The sequence below is a fragment of the Beta vulgaris genome, chromosome 6, assembly GCF_026745355.1.
Source record: "Beta vulgaris subsp. vulgaris cultivar EL10 chromosome 6, EL10.2, whole genome shotgun sequence".
In the NCBI taxonomy this organism is placed as follows: Eukaryota; Viridiplantae; Streptophyta; class Magnoliopsida; order Caryophyllales; family Amaranthaceae; genus Beta; species Beta vulgaris.
In genome coordinates this window covers 10,236,388-10,260,104 of record NC_079207.1, presented here as the reverse complement: position 1 = coordinate 10,260,104, position 23,717 = coordinate 10,236,388, and the positions used below count along the sequence as shown (strand labels likewise).

Here is a 23,717-nt window from a genome sequence, read left to right as displayed (position 1 = left end):
TCTCTGTCTAAAAGTTGTGAGTATTCGAAATCATGGATTAAATTATCCGAAATGAATGCCCCTACCCTTTTACTCCCTCCGTTTCCTAAAGATCTTCCCACTTACTGTTCCTACAGATACCAAGTAAAATCAAGTTGTGTGGGGCATGGTGTGAGTAAAGTAGGAGAGAGAAATGGGTTAAGATAAATAAACAAATAAAAAGGGGTTAAAGTAGGAGAGAGAAAGGGAGTAAAATTGAATTAATAATGTAATAGTGGACCATATGATAGTGACATGAGAGGGTAAATAGGGAAATTTGTTTTGCCAAATAAGGAATAAAGCAAAAGTGGGAAGATCTTTTGGAAACACCCTTAAACGAAAAGTGGGAAGATCTTTAGGAAACGGAGGGAGTATGAGCTATCTCCTAAATGCAAAAATTAAAAAGAACACTTTTCGCCCCATGGAAAATATCTAGTATGAAATAATATGAGATGTTCTTTTCTTGGACGAGAACTTAATATTGCTAAACAACATACTTTAGATGTATTTTATCTGAAGGACCGAACTGACGCCTCGTACAGGTATAACTAGTCAGATTTGCAGGTCCGACTTTTTGGAAGGATGGGGATGGTAAAGGAAACCTCACCCTAAAAAACTCCTAATGGGATTTAATAGAGGTGGTCATTTTGGCCCGACCCATTTTTGGGTCGGGTTTTTTTGGCACGCGGTCGGGCCCGAGCCGGCCCAATTTTTCTGGCTTTGGTTAAGCCAAAAACGACTTTTTGGTCTATTTTTTTTGGCCCGCAAAAGCCCGATAATTTTGGCCCGAAATAGTGGGCTTTGGGCACAAAATTCGGCCCGAATTCAGGCTCGGTCCGGCCAATGGCAATTTTTTTTTGCCACGGCCCAACCCGACCCATGATCACCTCTAGGATTTAATCTTATGATCTTAAAAATTATGATGCCAAATCTTTATCACTAATCCAAGTGTTGCTTGATATTTTTATCTCATATATGACATGAGAGTTGAAACTATATATTACCATAAGATAATAAAAGTATTCAATACATTTCCCAAAACAATGGACCACCTTAATACTTAATAGCAACTTCCATTTGCCAATCTCCTGAGCAAGTAGTGGGCTTACATGTGGTAATCATGCACAGTACATAGTTTCCATCGGGCCTGGACTTCCTCAACTCCACGAATCTCCTAACCACTTTTCAGTTTTGACAACCTAACCAAGTAACTAGTAACTAGGACTTTAGGTAGTTTAGGAGTAGTACAATAATGAACTTCCCCAATATTTCTAACTGCCTTTCATCACTCATCTCCTTTTCTCTTCTCTGTTTTCTCTCTCCTCCTACTCCTCCATCAATCCACTAAAGATATTTGATTTATGATAATCCAGGTGATCTCCAATATCTTCATCATCTTCATCTATATTCATACTACATGCACTTCCTTATATTTTTACTATAACTTTTCTTTCTGAATTATGACTTCTTAATTTGCTTATTGTTAACTGTAAAAGTATTGATCTTTTAATTCTGTTTTGTCTCATGTATATTTCTTTTGATTCATGTTTAAGGAAAGGATCTTGAACATATATATCTGCTTCAATTCAGATTTATTTTTTGTATTTTATAAATTTGGGTGACAACATATAAATACAATAACAAGGATTTTTGTGATTCAAAAACATAAACTTCCTGAAAGGAAGAATTGTATTACTATTGAATTATTTTGTTAGTTTTGTAATGATAGTGATCATATTAACAATAATTGTTTTGATATGCTGAATAAATTTCCTAGTTAGATGGCTTGATACCCTAATAAAAGATTGATCATGTGTTGCTGAAATTAATTTCGTCAAGATATTCAATGCCATAGACTTATATATATTAATTTATTTATTTTGGCAGTAATAAAATGGATGATAATCCGAATTATCGGCCATGGGACGAACTAATGCCAGATACACTCGGTTTAATATTTCAAAGGCTTCCACTTGATGAGATACTTAATGTAGTCCCAAGTGTATGCAAATCATGGGCAGTGGCGGTCCAAGGACCGTATTGTTGGCAGGAGATCGATATCGAGGAATGGAGTCGATATCGTAGGCCTGAGAGCCTTGATCGGATGCTTTTATTGCTGATAGGAAGGAGCTGTGGTTCGCTGCGAAAGCTGTGTGTTTATGGCTTAGCAACCGAAACGAGTTTATCCTTGGTAGCTGACCAGTAAGAAAACATCTCTTTATCTCTGATTTTGCTAATTGAGGTCTCAGGTCTCCTTTTATGTTTGATGCATAGGTTTGTTTTTCCTCTAATATAATTCTGATGAATTGAGTAGCTAGATTAGCTTGTTTACTATGTTTTATAAATAGTTGGGAAGATTGAGATGAAGAAATCTTGATAATTCGGTTGCATTCAGATGGAAAAGAACACCTAATCAATCGGTTTGGTAGAGAAGAACAAACTACAATGACGTTAATATTTTTACTCATGGTTGGTAAACATTTCTTCACAGCCTCTTGTTGGTTGGTGTTTTCTGTCAAAAGTTTAGACTGTTTGGTGTTTAACTGGATTTCATCGAGATATGACTGATGACATAAATTTGCAATCAAGGAACTTTGGCCTTGTTTGACAATCATGCAAAGCCAAAACCCTCTCGAAAAACTGGCAGGAAGCAAATTACCAATCAAGGCCTTTGTCTTGGATTTATTCAGAGTAATTGTGAAATTAAAGAGTTGGTTTCTATGTGATATTTTTCTAATATATGGATAGAAGTTCTGTAAACTTGTGAAATCCGGATATTCATGTACAATTGCTTGTTAGAATAAGACTATTGAGTATGAATCCTGTTGAAACTTGTAATTGCTCGAAGGAAGGGGGGGGGGGGGGTGTCTCATTTCTTGAAGGATGTAAATTTCACATAGAAAACTACCCTAACTTTATAATATCATATTGAAGTTGAATGAACTTGAGAACTTTGAATAGATTTTAAAGAAGGTAACTACTATATTCCACAGAATTATGTTTTTCTTGTTTGGTGAATCTGAATGTGACTTGTGTAATTCCCCCTTATCTGAATTGTTTTGCATTGCAAAGCGCCCAGTCCCTTGAGAATCTGCGGCTTCTAAGAAGTGAAATAAGTGACTCGATGGTGGAACAAGTTGCTGCTCGGTTTTGTAGGCTGAGTTCCTTAGATTTGAGTTATTGCACCAAAATAGGAGCTCCAGCTCTCAAGGCCCTTGGGAAGCACTGCAAACTACTCACATCTTTGCAGAGAAACATGCATCCCTGGGATGTAGCTGAAAGGACATCTCAAGATGATGAAGCATATGCTATATCTACTACAATGCCACAACTCAAGCACCTTGAATTGGCCTACTTGAATATTACAACAGACGGCGCTTTCAGGATCCTTAACGCCTGCCGTGAGCTTAAACTGTTGGATATCCGAGGTTGTTGGAATGTGAAACTTGACGATAAGTTCCTTAAGGATCGCTCGGGATTGGAGGTCGTAGGACCTCTTGTTGTGGATTGTGGCGTCAAGGTGAAGGAGCGTTTTAATTACTACCCTAGTTCTTCTAGCTGCTGGGCGTGGGGTTTCGGGGACATGGATGAGTATGATGATGATGATGATGATAATGATGATGATGATGGTGATGGTGATGCATGTGCGATGTCTGGTGTTCTCTGGGATGACATGAATGAGATTGAGGACTTAGGTTTGATGCTATACGAGGATGTGTATGGCTATTATTGAAATTTTTCGTTTCATGAAGATTAAAAACGAAAGGTCTCTTGGCATGTGGATTTCCCTATATTGTTATCTATATCTACTGGAGATGTAATTTTTTTCTTATAATTAGTTGGTAGAATGTGTATATTTGACCTAGGCCTCTTAATGGTGTTCAGAATGCTGAACTGCTGTAGCTTACGCCTTACCGTAGCTGGTGCTTTTTTATGGTGTTTTTTTTCCTTGGTAATGAAGTATAGTTCTTGGTAACCTAATTAATATAGGCCCCGTCTTTTTGGATTGAGAGAAATCGAAAATAAGTCCAAAAGAACAGGACAGTCTCTTTGGATGTGGCATTATGTATCTTTAGCCGGATGTTGTAAAGCCAAAAAAACACTTCACTAGTTGAGCGAAAGTGCAAAGGACTTTGCAATGATATTGAGCAAGGATTGGCCTAGTGGTAATTGTTTTGTCTTTAAAGTCATGATATCAAAATTTTACCAAGGAGTCTTTGGGTTAAGGGATTTCTTTACCTTTAAATAAAGTTTTTCATCTTATTTACCTAGAAACATAGCTTTGCAATGATTCTGCTAAGGCAAAAATGAAAATTGCCTTAATTTGCACCCAAACATTTTAAGTTGTAACTATTATTAGGCAGGGCTATGCCCCGCATAATGACATTTTTCATTTAATAAATTTTACTTTAACATAATAACATTAAACATGAGTTAGTTTGGTGGTTAAAACTTTAATATATGAGTTTGAGGTTATTGGATCAAATCTTATACAAAGCACTATTTTTTTTATATTGTGTATAAATTACATTTATCAAAAAATCCTGATAGAGTGCCACGTGTCGTCTTTCTTTATTTAGGAATGCTTTTTAATATATTGGTATAGATGAGATGAGACAACTCATTCATTAGAAGGTATTCAAATTCAACTCTCAAGTCTCAACTTGCATCTGATGCACTGGGGAAGCTACGGTGGGGGGATGGGCCAGGCGTTGCCTCCTCAACATTTTTTTGAGTCCGATATACATTATACTATTGCATTATAGAACAAAGTACAATCCTAGAAAAGATGGTTGTTGCTTGATTAATTACTGATCCCACTATTATGTTGTCTTACTTAGCCTTTAAATTTCAATGCGACTATTGTTTGGACCCATAATCTAGTCAAATAGTATTACATAAATCCCACCTAAAATATCAGCACACTATACTCCCAAAGGGCCCATCAACTCTTTAGGTCAAGAAGAGCTTTAACATAAAAGGCAGACAACTTTCCTAAAAGCAAGGATGTTCCCCAATAGGTTCCCTATCTGGAAAATTCCCAACACTATAAAAGCAGTAAGCCCAATCAGAGAGCAAATATTCAATTCTCACCTACTAAAATCAAAACATCCCTCTACAATTACTCATTTTCTCTCGCTACCTCAACTGACTTGAGCGTCGGAGGGACATTCCCGAAAAATCCCCCGAGCTAGTCTTTCTATTTTGCAGGACCTTTGGTGACAAGACTCGAGATTTCACTTTCACTCAAGATTCAAACTTTCTGACCACACTTCATTTCTTTGACTAGTTTTTAGACAGATTCAACTACTAAATTTTTTTTGACTAATTTGTGTGACTAACGCAAGTGTGAATTTATTGGAGATTAAGTTAATAGCCAACACAACTTATTTCTAGTCAAGTTAAGTATAACTCGAGCTTAGCTTGGTAGTAGGTAGCTCAACATTTAAAATCCAACTTGTACACAATGCAATCGTGAAACTTCATGCATCACACACGCCGTACTTGATGAAGTTCCCTCCAGTTTAGCCTGTAAATTTGTACTAGGTTTACATGTGAGAGTTGTCAGTTAAACGCATTATAGAATATAGCCATTAGCCAAACAAACAAACAACAGAACGTGGAGAATATGCAGAATAGATTTGCCTGATCCCATTTGCCACAATGATGTGCTGCAAAGCCCTTCACTTGGGTATGCGCTTTACTATTGCATTAAGAATTGGACAAGTAATATTCGCAAAGCTTCCTTTTCTTTCCCCAATCTCTGGGCAAAGCAGCAAAAAGAACGACCGACTACACAAGAGTTTGACCAGAGAAGAGGCTGCTCATCGTAGCAAAGATATCCAGTATCCTACAAAACTATTGAACTATATTGCCAGAGCAGTTACATCTTATGTGTCAATCTCCAAAACAGCCCGTGTTAGCTTGTCAAATTGTCGCATCCAAGAACAGTAAATTAAGGAGAATTTTGCATGCTAGATCTATATAGTTCTTCATCTACGATTAAAGGTGGTATACTCCATGATCCGAGAGAATATCCGGATATCTTCCCACCTGAAGCACCACACAGAGTTTCTCGATGAAGAAAGGATTGAGGAAACTTGGACAAACTTTTAGCAGTCTGCTATCGAAAAATCTAAGCCAGAAAACAATGCTTACCTTCTCTGGTGGCTTCTTCACATCTTTTTTGGTAACTCAAACAAATCTGGGGATCCAAAGCTTGTGACAGTTTCTCATACTTCTCTTCAGCCTCAGTAATATATTTAGCCTAGAAAGTCATATATCAATATCCAGATAAATAGTCACAAATAATCATCAGTGCACAATAATCAAATCATTAATGAAAAACAAGAATTGCAGCAGTAGTATATACATTAACTTGTGCTGGAAAACCCTAAATCAATATATCTCCATCAGACATCACAAGATAAGTAACTCTGTAAGTAAGCTCTGTTCCCTCGCCTCATTTTCACTCATTTCCAGGAAAAATAAGGTAACTTCAAAGCCAATATCTTCACATAAGTTAGAGAATGTTTATAGTACACCTGGGTGTACCATGCTCATGGTACACCCAAGACTATTTTCTCCAAATGAGCAAAATGAGCGAATGAGCGAATGAGCAAATAAGCAAATGAGCAAAATGAACAAATGAGCAAATGAGCAAACATTTCTACTCATTTAAGAAAATGAGCAAACACTTTTATTACAAAATGAGCAAATGAGTAAATGAGCAAAATTCCCATATGAGCAAATTTGTGTCAAATGAGCACATGAAGTTCTAACTTATTACAAAAATACCCCTGGGTGTACCATGCTCATGGTACACCCGGATGTACCATGAGTGAACTCCATAAGTTAAAATAGATTAAGTTTGAAAGCTAGCCGATTTCAAATTTACAACTACATTAAGTACACATAAGTTAAGTTTATAGCCCATAAATTCAGTAAGTTCAGGAATAATTTCTAATAAGTCAAAGTCAGGTGAAGAGATTACACTCTAAGAAACATATTGCCATCATTGAAAATCATTTAAACTTATCTATTTGGAAAAGAAGGCCCTAATATACAAGTGAACAATATGGACACTCACTAGCATGGTTGGGGCTGCAGAAGGGCCATATATTCTGATGAACATCCGCAGGACATTAAAATTATTCTCCAGCACATCCTCCTGGACAACCAGAAAAAACGTTGAAGAAGAAGGCAAAATCAAAGTATATATAACAACGTCAAAAGATTTTGCACATAGACTAACCTCATAGTCGAACCTGATGCATCACAAATTACATATCCATCAGCAAAAGAATGATAAGAAAACACATAAAGGTGTTGTCAAAGGGAATCACAAGAGAGCATAACAGAAAAATGAAAGGATAGGCACTCACAGATCATCTGATATCTCCACTAGAAATTCAGAGACTGTCAAAAACTCCATATGCAGATCATCAACCTTCATTGAAGCTTCAGATAGAAACCATCAGTCTCAGAGCCATGAGGAAAGGATGCAGAGAAAACACACTTCAAAGAGCAAGAACTAAGTAAAGCAAGCCATATTGGGTCACACATATAGGAGATTTTACTCACCATAAGCATGGTGAGAATGTACACAACCAATAAGACTGAGTAATTTGCAGATGCACGTTTTTTTTATGTTGATTCTCCGAAAATTTGCATAACATAGAGCATGTTCACAAGCAAATTCCAGCAAGTGCATAGTTTAAAGTGTGAAGACTACCTAATACGTCCAAAGCTTGGTGGGAAGTGGAAACCAAGAAGGGATAGAGAAAAATCAGCTGGTTAAACATAAGCATGGTGGCCTGGTGGTTGTTAGAGGTAAGCACCTAGCTACAGTATGCTCGGGAATCTTAAAGCCAACAACGTCATACCCGCTCTCAAGAAGATACTCGGCTTATAAAGAACCAGGTATGTTTGACACCTAGATATATAAGCAAAAGAAGGAAATACCTCTTCTCCACGTAGTTGATACAAAAGAAGATTTAGAACCCGATAATCAAAAGATTTGAGATGAATAGCCCTCATGACATCTTCAATTGAAATCTGTATAAATATTTAAGAAAATTAATGCAAATAAATTGACGAATCAAGTCTTCTAAGAAAATCAATGCCATACTATTGATGAGTCTGGCCACACTTCTAGTGATCTAAGAACAATATCAATAAAAGAGTTTGAGAAATGAAAATATGGACAATGAGTGAAACATGCATCTAAGGTCGATACACAAGGGGACAAGTCTATATCAAAATCATTCTATAAATCAAAGGAGACTCATCTAAAGTGACATGGTTGTCTTCTTGTCTATATAAATTTAAAAATCCAGAATATAGACCCACTCGAAAAGGTGCAGAAAACTTTGACAAGTGCTTATGAGTTTGTTCTATACACAATATGGAAATTTGGCAGCAATCAGGAGTCAAGTAGCTCAACTTGTTCTGATGCACCACAAAGCCTCCTTTCTAAATCCCAGTACTCCTCTCCATACTTCAGTTCTTCTCTAATCCTGCATGCTTAACCAAATTGGAAGCTGTTTAGTACATTATGTAAACGTAAACAATCTTCAAACACCAGATATAGCAAAGTAAGAAGTCTTACCTCTCTGTCAGCAACCCATGATACTGCAGCAGAAGTGTAAGTGGCCGAAATGGATCTGATTCAAAATCTTTGTTGAAGCTGCATGCCAGGGTAGTATACGCTTCCTGGATAAACTAAGACTCAGCAAAATTCCTCTGGGTCACATAATAGTTTTCAAGAAGAATCCAGGAAAACAGTCATATTTTCAGCTTACTTCATTGGATCTTCCATCCCGAATAATAACTTTGTTCATGGTTACATTAACCATCTTCTCATTCAAAGTGTCCAACTGTATCAAAAAAGCTGTCTTAGGCTACTAATATCCAGACTAAGTAAATCTCTATTCTATAAGGCAAGAGGAGGGGGACACCAAAATATTAAAAACCCCATTCTACCCTTCATAAATTAAACAAATTACAACTAAAAATAGAAAAAAAAGAAAAGGAAAAAAATGATCAAAGATAAACTGGCTGTTAAAGGAAACTGTTTAGCCAAAAAAATTTAAACAAAGAAACCGCCCTTCATCAATCATCATTCTCTACAAACTTCTCTCCCATATTCTCTTTCCTCTTTTTCTTTTCTCTTTCCTCCTGAATTAGAAAATCCTCAATTGCTCAAAGTGCACAGGAAGCCCTCATATGTCGCATATCTCCTCATTGTTTGATCTGTTTGTGAGAGAGATAAAAAGAGAGGGAAATCATGTTATTGGGCCACAGGTGACTTCATCAGCCATCGCTGGAGTTCTCGCCACCGGTGAAATTATTTTGTTCTCTCTATCCTTTGTGTTGGCTGGATAGTTATTTTGTTGGTGATCTGCTATGTGTCCTTAAATAAGAAATCTGCTTTTAAATTGATGATTTCAAGTGATCTACATATATTTCAGTTAAAGATTTTCTATTTGCTACCTCGATTATACTTGGCTCTGTCATGTCATACGGATGATATTAAGGAGGTGAGAACATCAGCTTTACTATGTGGAAAGTTGCAGGTCAGGAAAAGGCAAATCTTTTTATGAGTTTCTCAATAATTGTATGTCTTAGCTATTTTTGGGATTTGTTTAGTTTGTAGTTGAAGCGAAAGGGTAATGTGCATATATGGATTTGTTGGTTTTTGTTGGCAAAAATTTGCCAAGGTTTTATTGATTGTACAATGAAAGCAAATGAAATAAGTGAAATCATACTATTTTAGATGTTTGTTTATTATAATAGAGATTATTGCATTATTAATATTTTTTTTAATCAGAGTTTGTGAGTAATTTCTTATACAATATTTCAGATTATTAGATGTAATTACACAATTAGTTTAACTTTTTATATACTTTCGCACGCATCGCGTGCATATAAGGCTAGTAGGAATAAGAGTAACCACACAAAGCCAAACTACCTGAAGTCAAACTTTTTACTATTAACTAGTTACAAGGCAACTAATAGACTTTTGTACCTCAGTACCTGGTAGATAAAGCTTTCAGTGAAAGAAAGCATGGGTAAGTATTTGAATATGGATGCTGGACTTTTCACATCCATCCCATGGAACATAAAGTAAGATCGACACTGCGAAATAGACATATGAAAATAATCATCATGAGCTTTCAACAAAACCTGCAGTGTTACTCTTGTTACTAGACATGTTGAATGTGCGTTTAATATACAAGTATCTAATATAGGTATGCATAAATAAAGTGCCCTTGTAAGTTGTAACAAAGCATAAAATGTAATATTTCAGCATAAAAATAATGGAACTTTGCATAAAAATGACAAAGTTCAAGATAAAAATGATACATTCAGCATAAAAATGATGAAACTAGAGCATAAAAATTGTAACAGTTGAGTATAAAAATGATTGAGTTAACTATAAACGTGACATGGTTAAACATAAAAATGACAAAGTTCAAGATAAAAATGATAAATGTCAGCATAAATTCAAATTGAATAATCGATGCTTCATTAGCTATCAAACCAGAGGCAGCAGCAAAAGTAGCTAGGCTTCTCATAATTAATCTAACAGAATCTGACTCACCTTTGCTGTTTGCTGTTGTTTCATACATTTTGTTGAGTTTGATATTTGCTGTTATTTCATACACTTCTTTCTTATTAATCTTTGTAACGGATCTTTGTAATTTTCTACAGCTCCTAAGAAGAAGATTAAGACTGGCAAGAACAATATCACGTTGAGGGGGAAATTAACCACTTTAAAACTGGGTGTAACAGCATTTGAGATGTTCAAGGATTCTCAATTTCTGAATCTTTTGAAAATTCAGAACAACACTCCATCTTCTGCCACTCTAATGCATGCGATGTGTGAGCTTTATGATTTGGACAAGAAGATGTTTGTGTCAAATGAAGATGTTTACTTCACATTTTGTCCATGTGAAGTTTGTGCTGTGCTCTTAATTAAAAAACTCTGGAAAGAAGCGAGAAGATTTCAAAAGATAGCTTCTTCCTTCCGGATTACATTGACAAGTTAAAGCCGAACAAAAAAGGTGAAGGAAAAGAAAAGGAAAAAAAGAAGTCAAAAAATGAGAATTCTAGGAGTTCTACTTCCTTGAAGACCATTTTAATGACAATGAAGCTTGACAGTAAAGAACGCGAGAAACAGTACCGAGAGCTGTTGCGTCATTACTTTCTGGATCAATTCCTTGTTCCTACCTCTGATAGTCAATGTGCAGAACCTAAGGTAAAGGGGTTAATATGGGTAATGCATAATTAGTTAGTTATTAGTAGTAACTTGAGGAATAAGATAAATTGAGTGCGGGATGAAATGCTATAAATCGAGTAGGAGAATGGAAAGGTATGGAAAAATATTGTTAAGGCCTAAGGGTGTAGTTTGTTCTTGGGAGAGAAACAAGCCTCTCGAAAGCTTGTTATTATTTTTGTTTCACTGTCAAATTCCATAATCAAAGATCAGTTTTCCTTCTTAATCTTATTCTGTGATCTGTTTAAAGATACAGTTCACTACACCGACGAGGTTTTTGAGTCCATTAATTGGGCAAAGGTTGTTTGTGATAATATAGTTGATGCAGCTGGCAAAGTGATCCACGGAAATAAACTCTTTGCTGGTTGTTCGCCAGCATTCAAGGTATAATTTCAATGTTTATGGCAATTCTAACAACAGAAGCTTTTATAGAAAATGTTTATCGTTTTAATAGTAGATTTTTTCAATTTTGGGTAGGCAATGATCGAGAGAAAAGTCACCAAATTTTAAGAAGCTAAAAAAAAAACAGCCTGTAATTTCTTTAATATCAGTAGATCAAGTGCAATTTCAAAATTCCCAAAATACACTTGACTGCCTACTCAGTCCATTATGATCAAGTGACATACAATAGAGGATTGAAAAATTACTCACAAAGTCTTCAAGAGTGGAATTTGCTCGTTGCATCGCGTCTAACCCAATTAAAGCCACGTCTGCACTAGCATAATTTGTTCCTAACCCATGGCAGCCACCATTAGCGTCCTCCCTATTCAGGTCAACAGACAATGAATCATCCAGGATACCCGTCTGCTCCCCTGCAATAACCAAGAGGTAAAATCTATCCATAAACACTCTTGAGCTATAAAGGTGGCTAAAACCCTAATACCCTATTGGTATTCTATGCTAGATGATGGTAACAATAATGAATTGATAAGTAATACTATGTCACATAGAGTCTCATTTCAATGCTCATGGTAATGGAACTTCATCCCAAAAACATGTGCTTTTGTTCACAAATTTTCATTAAGAGCTCCTTAACATTATTCCAAATGTACAAGCATTACCATCATACCATGCACATTGGCACGAAACTTTATTCGCAAAGTTAACTTTAATTCTATTCTTATTACCACCAATTATTATCGACTATCAAACGGGCCATATAATAATTTGCTAACAGCTATGTTATGATAGTTCTCACCAGGCAGAACCACTAGTGCTTTTTCGAGAAACCGCGGCGAAATCTAAACCAAAAAACGTAAGAAAAATACATGAATTTCAGATAAATTAAGGATAAGTGTACAATTACAAATACTACAGCATAACATAAATTGATCACCTTAGGCAAATGTTGGGAAATCAAAGTGCATTTATTGTGAATACTGAGTTTTCCACTGGGTTCCATCTTTCTCATAAAAAAAAACATAGAAAAATCATTGGTTAAACACAAAAGAGATGGTGAGAGAAACATGAAGAAAGAAAAGCAGAAAAATAGGAGAAAGAGATACCAGAAAGAGGAGAAACTGAGCGAGAAAGCGGTGAGAATCAGAGTGAGAAGAGGTGAAGGAGAAGGACCCAGAAATAAAGCCCTCGGATTCCATGAACAACAACATTCTCTGTATTTCTTCCAATTTCTTTAGTCCCTCCATCTTTTTTCTTCTTCGCCCTTCACTTCCCTTGACAGAAATTTCCAAGTGCACTCAAAGTGTCAAACTTTTTAGTTCCACAAAGTGATTAGGCAACATACGAAGTACAAACGAGGGAGGGGATTCGAACTTAAATCGAATTCGTCTGAAGTCTAAACTTATTAAAATTTATTTTGGAAGGTATCAAATTTTATTTTTTACTTTTATTTTTATTTGTTTTTTATAAGGATTGAAAATAAGTTGAATATGATAGAACCACATGAAAATATTTATACTACACCTGGATGTACCATGTTCATGGTATACCCATGAGCGAATGAACAAAATGAGCAAATGAGCAAACTGAACAAATGAGCAAATATTTCTACTCATTTAAGAAAATGAGCAAACACTTTTATTGCGAAATGAGCAAATGAGTAAATGAGCAAAATGCATATATAAGCAAATTTGGCGTCAAATGAGCACCTGAAGTTCTAATTTATTACAAAAATATCCCTGGGTGTACCATGCTCATGGTACACCCAGGTGTATCATGAGTGAACTCGAACCACATTACTAAATTAACTACAAATTCATCAATATTAATAATTTTTAGTAAATAAAAGTGCGTCAAGTTTTTCAAAACATTTTCTACTTTTATCTCCAAAACTTTCTAAATTACCGTATAATTTACAACATGCTTTTAAAGGTTGAGCATTATAGTCAAAAATATCACCTACTTACCCAAGAAATAGTACTAAAATCTGAGTAACATAGGCAAAAAATTATCCTCCCGACCTTTTAGTATAAGGGTAAATTCTACTTACTTATTGACTTTATTTTTTGTTCACACAAGAGTTTGCAACGATTTGAGATTAGACAATCGTTTGATTCCTAGACAAATGAAAGAGCTAGGGTTCACTTTTTAGTTTATATATTATGGTCTCGACATTTTAAAGCATACTTAATGGTTGATCCAAAAATTTGAATCATCAATTATTTTAATATTTTCTCTATTTTTCACCTCACTTATGATCTACTATTAGTTTTTATGGGGCTTTTTTTTACTCTCAATAGATGATCTACAATTTTGGAATTTTCAACTATTGAATTGCTTTTCTTGATGCCATTAGATTGTTTCCAGCTCACCATGCATGGTGCCTGCCATTTATTCTCTTTCAGAAGTTTTGACCATGATCCAACTATGATCAGATCATTGGAATGATCTGATCATCCTTCTCTCTCCTAATTCTTTATTATATTTTTCTCCCTCTCTCCTCATGATTAAGCTTGTAAATCATTCAATGGACTTACTCTTATTTGATAGAGAATAATATTATCTAATTATCATTATTCTACAATGTTATTGACTTTCATTATTTCTGAAGTTAGAAACTAATATTGCATCCCCTTTTGGAGCTTAGTACTTAGTAGTAGTACTTTAGTAGGATATTAGTTGAGGATGTTAGAGGTGTGGTCATGCCATGTTTTATTGTCCAATAATTTTTCTTTGATATGGCTTGGGACCTCATTGGAAGCAAAAAAAAAATACAAAGGATTGACATACAAGATGGAAAATGTACGAAAACATACTATTTAAATTTGAGTTTAATTTTGATATTGTGTTTTATTACTACCTATATTCCATGTCGAATCATAACTTCAAAATCAATAATTTGAATTTTAGGATCTTTTTAGGATTTTGAGGACTGCCTATTATATTATAGTATTTACAGAAGAACTTCAATATATATATTGAAAGGGGAATTTCCCCACCGAATATGAAAGAACATTACCTTAGAGCTCGTTCGTTATCGTTTTTTGTTTTCAATTATTTTTGAAAACTAAAAGCCTTTAACAGAAAACGAGTTAAAGTAATTTTTACTTTTTAGTTGTCAGTTTTCAAAATCATCATGTTCCTAATAAATTTGACTAATTTTTCATTCATTATAGGACATATATCATATGACTTTGAAAATCAAAAAACTAAAAAACAGAAAACCACATTAATACCGAACGGGTCCTTGATTGTCATAAATTTAATAACATTATTCAAATTTGCTAGTATCATTTATCTTAATATTGAAGCTTTTAAAGAACTAAAAAAGAAAAACTCGGTCACAAAGAATAGATTCGTTCACAAATACTACATCGCATTATCTCAACAAGAAATTAGACACTGAGTCAAACTCTCTTAAATGAATACATTATTGATCACAACGTTATACAAACAACAAACCCTCAAGCAAATGCCTCTTGAGAACATAACACAACAAATCAGTCAAAGTATAGGCAACCACAAAATGCTTCGCAGTATCAGCTATGATTCCACCTATACCAGCCCTAGTTTCTTCCAAACAATACAACTAGCTGATTGTACTGTCACAACAAGGTTGTTGAAGAAACTCGAATGTTTTGCTCGTTTAGTCCATCCGAAGACCACATAACAATCAAAATGTGAATGACAAGAAGTTCTGAAACGTCATGGTCCTGATACCCTGTCATTCGCGCCTTTTTGCACTGCCGTTGCTTGAATTTGTTGCCCATCAACTTGTCTCAAACCATTATCTGAAGCTGTTTTATTCATGCCTGGCCTTTGACTGGGTGCTTGCTTGTTTTCAAATAATTTTCCACTCTTTGCGATTGTGAGGATCAGCTCCAGCTGTTTTTGCTGCTGGTCCTACACACGAGAGTACAAGATGTTCTCAAAGATTGCATGACAGTTACAAGATCCACATTACCAATATCAGGTCAGATAATATAGCTATATTTTCGTTATATGAGTGTGGAGGCATTTTTGTAACATCAATTGGTGTGGGACTCAGCACCACTCTATCCCTTACTTTAGTTAACTAAAACTTAGCAAACAAGAGTTCCTCATATATGATGACCCCACCAACTAGGCAATCTAAGAACAGCAGGGATAATTATTCACCCAATGTGATCTAAATAGAGAAGTAACTATGTAGCCTTTTGCAGGCAGCAGCCAACACCAAATTACTGGCTCAAATGCTACTAATTAGTAGTTCGGGACATCAAATACATGCAGGAAAGGACCTTTATAAGCATCCAATTTATAGAGCCAAGCTTATCATCATGAACAAAGTTCACTAGTGAAATTGAAGATTCTTTTTCTGAATAGGAACCCCTATATATGAGGTGTTCCTGGAGGTATTCGTGTTCTTACCTGCATTGCAAGCAGAACTTTTTGCACTTCAGCGAGCTCTTTTTCCAGGATACCTTCTTGCATCACTAAAGCACGGGTAGCTTCGGAATTCTTCTGAGCCAAAGCTGCAGTCTTCAAACAGACACGAAATCAAGAACAAACTACCAAGGGATAAATAAGAGCAAAAGAAGGAGAGAAAGAAAGGGTAACACAGACATGGGGAAGTATACAGGTAGAAGGAGAGAAAACCTCATCATTTGTAGTGCTTTCCTGATAAAAACTAAAATTACCGTACAGCTCTGCTCATTTCAATTTTCTTACAGCCTTATCTTATACATGAAGAGTTTTCTGCCAAAGAGCTCTCAACGCTCAATGGCACTAGAGGCATCTTGCATTAGCAAGTTGACAGTTCGATCCCACGCCCGTTATCTCCTCATGATGGGAAGATGGTGGGCTTGTCAAGCCTTTGGACCTTAGGCCTAGCCAGGTTGAGGGTGGGAAGGGAAGCCACACTTGGGCTAACTAATTCATGTCACACACAAAGGAGCTTGTCAGTTTCTCAAGTAGAATAAGTATTCGTGTCAGTCGGGAAAAGCAACTTCAACTTCAAGTCTTCACTTTTCAACTCCTATTTAGACATCAACGATATAAGTACTTCATGTTATCCAAGCCTAATCTGAAGCTCAGAAGTACAGATAAACAGATCAGCAAAACACAAACTACAAAGCATATTGATGCTAATCCATATTTGTATAATCATTTGATTTATCAAAGTTCATGTCAACTTCAGCGCATTTCCATCACTGATTAATCTATCATCCCAGGACTCATAATAAAGGGAAAAGTTTATGGTACCTAGGATTGCCACATCAATATTCCAGTCACCCTGTATATGGGGAAATTATACATCCAAAACAATGCTCAACTGCATTTAACTGTATCTGTGTTTTCTTAGCTCAATCCACTGACCAACTAAAGGGAACGCTATGGTTACCTCCATCAAGCAACATCTACGGAAATACAGTGGACTACCCACTCTGCATGAGTTTTCCGTCCCCTAAAAGGAGTGGCCTTCCAGCAAGAATAGTTTGTGTTCTTTGAACTTATATCAGTCATTAAGTTGATCAAGGCATCAACAATTGATTTCCAAATGCATAACATTGTTGTACTTAATCAACTTAAACAAAATACGTAACAGCCAGTATGACAAGGAATACCTAACAGCCAGTATGACAAACGGCATACCTAAGCATTCCACTGCCATTCCAAAGGAAGTATGACAAAATACAGAATTATAATTTTCTCACGTCTATCAATAGTTAACCCACCAATTATAGTAGGAAAAATTGATTTAATCAGTCCCAACTATGCGCGTCCTGACAGAAACAGTCCAACTATCGTTTTTTTATTGTTCAGTCCCAACTTTGAAGGGTGTTTTACAATAGTAGTCCCAGTAAAAAAACCTGTTGTAGCAGATAATTTGTCATTTTTTTTTTTGCTATCTTCTTCCTCCCTCCATCCTTCCTTCACTCCTCCCTCCTCTTCTCAACTGCCACCCACCCCTCTCACCTTCCACCCCACTACCCACTGCCCCATCCCCCACCTCCCCTAACCCCTCACCCGCCAACCCTCCTCCTGCCCCCGCTACCCACCCCCTTCCCCAGCCAACCCTCCTCCTGCCTATAAAACTCCCTGCACCTGAAACCCCTCCCCTAGCTCCAGCCACCCCTCCCCCGAAATCTCTCATTCCTTCATTATGTTCCCAAACCCCTACCATGCTCCAGCCACCCCTCCTCCGCCCTAAAACTCACTCCCTTGTCCCGCTGCCACCACCCCCGAAATCACTTCGAAATACCTCCCCCACCCTCGAAATCACCCCAAAACATCTCCCCCACCCACGGAACACCTCCCCCACCCCGAAACACCTCCACCACCTTTGAAGCCACCTCTCAAAAACCCTTAAAGATGAAGGCAAGAGAGAAATATGGAGGATGCAGGGGATTGGGGTTGGGGGTTAGAGGGTGGGCGGACATAGTAGGGACGTTCTAGGACTACGGGGTGGGGGCTGGGAGAAGGATGTGCGGGGCGGAGGGCTCAGGGTGGTGTCATTGGTGGCTGTATGGTGGTGGGGTGGCAGGGGAAGGGGAGAAAGTATGGAGGAAAGAGAAACACTGAAAGAGGGGTAAAAAAAATGGTAAAAGAAAAATAAAAATAAGGGTTCATTCGTTTTTTACCGGTTTAGCAAGTCACCAGTCCACTTGGACCACTAGTGTAAAGATGGGGTTAAAGTTGAGACTGAACAATAAAAAACGATAGTTGGGACTGTTTTTGTCAGGACGCCCATAGTTGGGACTGTTTAAATCAATTTTTCCATTATAGAAAGCAAGGAGTACAAATGACATATCAATCAACACCACACATTTCTCTACATTTTCCACGACCTTAAGCTATGCTCCTGACTCTTTATTTCAATTCCGGGACCTTGAGCTATCATATGCTGACCCTTTATTCAGCTCACGTATTTGTATTAAACACCCGAGAGTCTAGACTATGGTCACACTTCAAGTTCGTCAAAAGAGAAGTGGTTATGTGATAACAGAATAACAGAAGGTATCATTTTCCAAGGTACAACCTCGGGACACTCATACCCCCGCCGCAGTATCTTCAAGTAGAGAATTTATCATATCAGACTTTATGATCCATACCCGAGTTTGACAATCATAACCTAGTCGAGTATCCAAGCCAAGCATCCTATTGATTCCCAACATTCACACAGTGACTATAAGTTTACATTGTGATTAGATGGTAAAGAGGAGATAGAGACACCAAATAGAATGCCCCAAGAATTGGTATGCAACCACCATATTGAATGCTTGAATGCTAATAGCTAAACATATCTTTCATGCTACGGAAATTTCCCAAAAATGGATACATATACATACTCCAAATTCCATTAAAGCTATACAAGAGATCTTCAAAGTAAAATCAATAATTGAATGCTTTAGATTACCTCAGAAATGGGCTCCTTCAAGGCCTTCCTAGTAACCCGAAACCGAATCCCCAACTTCTCAAGCTGCCTAGAAAGCATCCTAATAATTGAAGTAGCACTCTTCATACTCTCCTCCAATTTCTCTATCCTATCAATCACATTTCCATTCTCATAACCAAATTTCGACCTCGTGGGCGACCCACAAACCCGCCTCCATTGCCGCCTTCGGATCACAGAACCAACTGCCACAGAAGCAGCTAAAAGCCATACCAATATTCTGTTTCCTAACAACAGTAATCCAGAAGTATGCTGCTTAAAAAACACCCAATTTACAAAACATCCCACTGAAATCAATACTGAAGAAACCACGCAAATTGACTCCAAAAAAGAGAGAAAACCGTCCCAATTGAACAATTGAACAGAAGCTTCTTGTTCTTGGAATGCAGTGAAGGAAGAAGAATCGTGAGCTTTGATGAGAGAGAAGCGATTTCGCAACAAGGAGAAGTTTTTTTGAAATGAGTAGCTGTTATGATGCAAGGGTTGATGATAGAGGAGAGAGAAATTGAGAGTTTTGGTAGGATTGAAGTGGGTGGTAATGGGATTGTTGGAGGACTGGAACTTTATGCGATAATTGGAATTGGATAAGGGGTTTTGAAGAATAAGTGACATAATTTTCAATCTGTTTTGTAAATTTCGTTAGAATTTGAAGATTGTGAATTTTATCTGGGTTTGAACATTGTTAGGGTTTGTTACAGTTCTGGGTAAGTAGGATTCAGGTGAAATGGCGGAGAAGTTGAAGATTGTAGGAGGAAACAAGTGGAATATGGTTCAACTGTACCCGCGGTGCCCATAGTCAACTTCTCAATTTTGATTTTACCTGTGGTCAAGGGTACAATTGGAAATTCACCCAAATAAATAATTGAAAGTGAAATCTATCTATCTATACAAATATATTAAAAGACGTGCAAGGTATCAAACATGTTCTAATGCAAATGTGCCACATGTCACTCTACTCAAATTTCTAATGCAAATGTTTTATGTCTATGTGTACTCCTAGTCCTCAGTTAAAAAAAATGTAAGGGCAATGTATCAAACATGTGACATTTGAAATGATAAGTCAGAGTTTAACCATCAATACACTATGACTTTGTTGTCTACTGTTTTAAATAAAATATGATAAAGTCTTGTAATAATTATAATTAATTAAAAAGACTTAAATAAGTATATACATCTCCAACACTCTTATTATGTAACTTACAAGAGAATATTTATTTCATATTCTCTTACCATAATTCCTTTTAAGGTATTGTTTTCAAACTCAAACCTTTCAAATTTATTTTACTTATCACGTCGTAACATGAATTTTTCAATTTCTTAAAGGATAAAAAATACGAAAAGTAGCAAAATAAATTATGAAATTTAAAATAATAACATATGTGTTTATTGTAGCTGACTCGAGGCATCGCCCGGGCAAAAAAGACTAGTCTATACTAATATATTAAAAGGCGTGCGTAAACGAGGAACGGTGCCACGTGGCGCTCTCCCTAGAGAGTTTTAGTTCATGTAATCCATGTACAATAAAAAAAATTAGAAATTGTATAGTATAGGTTTTGATCCCATGACCTCATGGTTCATGTACTAAAGTTTTAACCACTAGACCAAGTTGTATTTAGTGTTATCGATCATATCAAAGTACAATATTAATAAATGGAAAATTTTCTTACCCGGGGCATAGCCCGGGCCTAATAACTAGTTAGTAAGTAAAAACTTGTGAGGAGTTGCAACACAAACACCCTTTAATCCGAAATAGTGCATGAACTTTTTGGTAACCAATAACCATTAATGAGAATTTCTTCAATTTTCCACCAACTAAATTCAACCCAAAATTATAAATTAGAAGGATCTCGTGTAAAAACAAAGTCTCTCTCTAGCCATCGCTAGGTTTTCAGTGAAAAGTCTTGCGGAGCGAGGGTTTTGTCTCTTTCGGTGAACCTTTGGAGTTTGGTCCCTACTGGGGATACTTTGCTCGTTTTTTGTCTCGAAATCATTGCACGTTGTTCAACATAAAAAATTACAGAAAAGGAGAATTTTGTTTTGGACTTTGATAAAATTACCAGTAATAAAGCGAACCCGCCTATATTGACATGGCAATTGTGGGGAAGGTGATGACAAGGAGGCCTTATAATTCTGAAGGTTTTAAGCGGACCCTAAATCAAATTTGGGCGATTTTGAAAGATACGCTATTCAGATCGATTGGGAACAGACTCTTTGTATTTGCATTGTTACGGAATAAGACAAAAGTCATGGAGGGTCGACCATGGACCTTTAATCAACACCTAATGATGATGTCTGAGATTGACGGGGGTCTTCAGCCTTCGGAAATTGCCCTTGATTTGTTCCCTTTTATGGGTAAGACTTTACAATTTACCGATGGACTCTAGGTCAGAAGAACATATTGGAATGATCAAAAATAATATAAGGGATGTTATGGAGGTGGAATCGAACGGGATCTTGTGGGACAAGCTAGCGCAACTGCCAGTTATGGTGAATATCACTCGACCCCTGCGTCATATCCAAAAGGCTAGAAATAGTAGGGGTAAGGTAGTGGTGGTGGAAGTTAAATATGAGCAGCTACCGACCTTCTGATATGTTTGTAGAGTCTTGGGGGCATATTGAACGCGATTGTACGGAGGTGGTATTAGAGGATGGTGGTGGCGAAGAAAAGCAGTGGGGGCGTGGCTCAAAGCCTCGCTAAGGAAGGGATGGATGAAAAAACAAGAGGAGACAAAGCGATTTTTGCCTTGCGTGCTCGCGAGTACTAAACTATGTTGGCTCGAAACTTTCAAGAGGAGAGGACACTGGGGGGAAGAGGGTGGAAACACCTAAAGGCAGTAACAGTAGCTGAAAATGTGGTGCGAAAGAAGGGTTGGTGCAACTCTATGGTACCACAACCACCGAAATATTGAAGTCTATAGAGTGGTGTAATACTAACCTCGATAACAAAGGTATGTCTCATAATATGCATGGTAGAGATAGGTTGGAGGATAATAATACTATACTTGATAGTGTTAATCTGGAGAGTGTTAATACTATTGCTAAGGAGGATAATGGGGGATAAATATTGAATGCTAATAAAATGTTGTTGCATGAGGGGGAGAAGGGGATACAGGAGGAAGGGGGCACGTGTGTCATTGCTCGAACGGAACAGGTGGGTGAACAATGGTTGGGCCATATGGAAAGCCTATTCTTTTTCATAAGGCACAATGCTATTGTTAGCCGCAAATTGAAGAAAAATACAAGGAGAGTGTAGGGGGATAGTATAAGGAAGAATAGGGGGAGAGTAAATTGTTAGATGAGAAAAGGAAGCATAATGTGGAGATGGATTCGGGGATGCACGAAGATGATGTAACTATGGGTGAGGCAGATGACTTGGGCAAAAAATTGAAGGTGTCAGATATTTTTGATGGGGAGGCTAGTCCCTTGACGGTAGCGAAGGTTGGAGAGCACCAATCCCGCGAAGGCCAATGAAAATTTTTAGCTGGAACTGTCAGGGCATGGGCAGCCCTAGGACAGTTCAAACGCTCCAATCTTGGTGTTGGAGAGAGGGGCCTAATATGATTTTCTTGATGAAAACCATGGTTGATTCTAAAAAAACTCGAGCTTGTGAAAGGAAAGTGTGGTTTTTCGGAAGGATTATGATTTAATAGTATGGGGCTTTTGGGAGGTATGGGTTTTTGGTGGAGAGATATGAATGTTCATGTGCTGTCTTATTCAACTCATCATGTTACAGCTCAGGTTCTTGATGATGATGATGTAGTATTATGGACGACGGTGGGTATTTATGGGCGACCGGAGGCTACTAATAAGCACCTTGCTTGGTCTTTGATGCGTGAGATAAGAAATAATATTGCAGGGCTTGTTGTTTTCTTCGAAGATATTAATGAATCTTGCACGCCTCAAAAAAGAATGGAGGGGGGATGTTAGGAGGGAGTGTCACATTGTTGCGTTCCGAGAAGTGGTTAATGTATGTGGACTCCAGGACTTAGGCTATATGGGTGGCACTCTCACTTGGAAGAGAGATAAGGATGAGGCTACAATGATACGAGAAAGATTGGACCTCTTATTAGCAAGCGAGGATTGGGAGATATTTTTCCACACTGTTGAGTTCGCAATTATCCTATTTACAAATCAGATCATGCCCCAATTCTACTTGGGACTGATTCGGTACAGCAATTGAGAGAGCGACATAGGCGGTTTCAATTCGAAGCCTTATGGCTTTCAAACCTCGATTGCCAACAAGTGGTGAAGCGGTCGTGATGTGCTGCTGGTGACGTGGAGATTTCTTCGAGGGTGGAGCAGTGTGCGACGACTCTTGGTGGGTGGGTTACGAATACTTTTGGGGATGTAAAAGAAGTATAAGGAAAAAAGAGGAAGAGTTAGAGGAGTGGCAAAACAAGGCTCCTGATGGTGTGATGATTAATAAATGCAATGAGCTTGTTATGGAGTTGGATGATCTAAATCGCCTGCATGAGTCATATTGGTTTGCTAGAGCCTGCGCAAATGAAATCAGAGATGGGGACAAAAATACTTCATATTTCCACCATAAAGCTAGCCAACGGAAGCAAAGTAACACTATCCATA

The 23,717-nt window shown here is 37.2% G+C and overlaps 3 protein-coding genes across 7 annotated transcripts; 1 reads left to right on the top strand and 2 right to left on the bottom strand.

The window, feature by feature from the left end:
- Nucleotides 1–1,230: 1,230 nt before the first annotated feature.
- LOC104895649 (F-box protein FBW2) lies at nucleotides 1,231–4,007 on the top strand. The gene is made up of 3 exons (XM_010682216.4): nucleotides 1,231–1,391; nucleotides 1,906–2,220; nucleotides 3,091–4,007. The coding sequence occupies exons 2-3, from the start codon at nucleotides 1,913–1,915 to the stop codon at nucleotides 3,749–3,751; spliced, it is 969 nt and encodes a 322-aa protein (XP_010680518.1). The 5' UTR covers nucleotides 1,231–1,391; nucleotides 1,906–1,912; the 3' UTR covers nucleotides 3,752–4,007.
- A 1,632-nt stretch (nucleotides 4,008–5,639) lies between these two features.
- LOC104895648 (uncharacterized) lies at nucleotides 5,640–13,288 on the bottom strand. 5 transcript variants are annotated; one of them, XM_010682212.4, is made up of 14 exons: nucleotides 12,805–13,261; nucleotides 12,636–12,701; nucleotides 12,498–12,540; nucleotides 11,951–12,111; nucleotides 10,057–10,158; nucleotides 8,823–8,897; nucleotides 8,630–8,742; nucleotides 8,465–8,537; nucleotides 7,984–8,076; nucleotides 7,404–7,468; nucleotides 7,274–7,286; nucleotides 7,109–7,189; nucleotides 6,178–6,286; nucleotides 5,640–6,072 (listed from the first exon to the last, which is right to left on the bottom strand). In XM_010682212.4, the coding sequence occupies exons 1-14, from the start codon at nucleotides 12,943–12,945 to the stop codon at nucleotides 5,975–5,977; spliced, it is 1,233 nt and encodes a 410-aa protein (XP_010680514.1). In that variant the 5' UTR covers nucleotides 12,946–13,261; the 3' UTR covers nucleotides 5,640–5,974. The 5 variants fall into 5 exon arrangements, 4 of the variants coding, with proteins under 4 accessions (XP_010680514.1, XP_010680515.1, XP_048501891.1 ...); XM_010682213.4 differs by having other exon boundaries at nucleotides 8,630–8,733; nucleotides 12,805–13,257; XM_048645934.2 differs by lacking the exon at nucleotides 7,984–8,076.
- A 1,661-nt stretch (nucleotides 13,289–14,949) lies between these two features.
- On the bottom strand, nucleotides 14,950–19,940 carry LOC104895647 (hypothetical protein). Its single transcript, XM_010682211.4, has 3 exons — nucleotides 19,098–19,940; nucleotides 16,109–16,219; nucleotides 14,950–15,601 (listed from the first exon to the last, which is right to left on the bottom strand). Exons 1-3 carry the CDS (start codon nucleotides 19,743–19,745, stop codon nucleotides 15,404–15,406), a joined length of 957 nt encoding a protein of 318 aa, XP_010680513.1. The 5' UTR covers nucleotides 19,746–19,940; the 3' UTR covers nucleotides 14,950–15,403.
- Nucleotides 19,941–23,717: the final 3,777 nt, after the last annotated feature.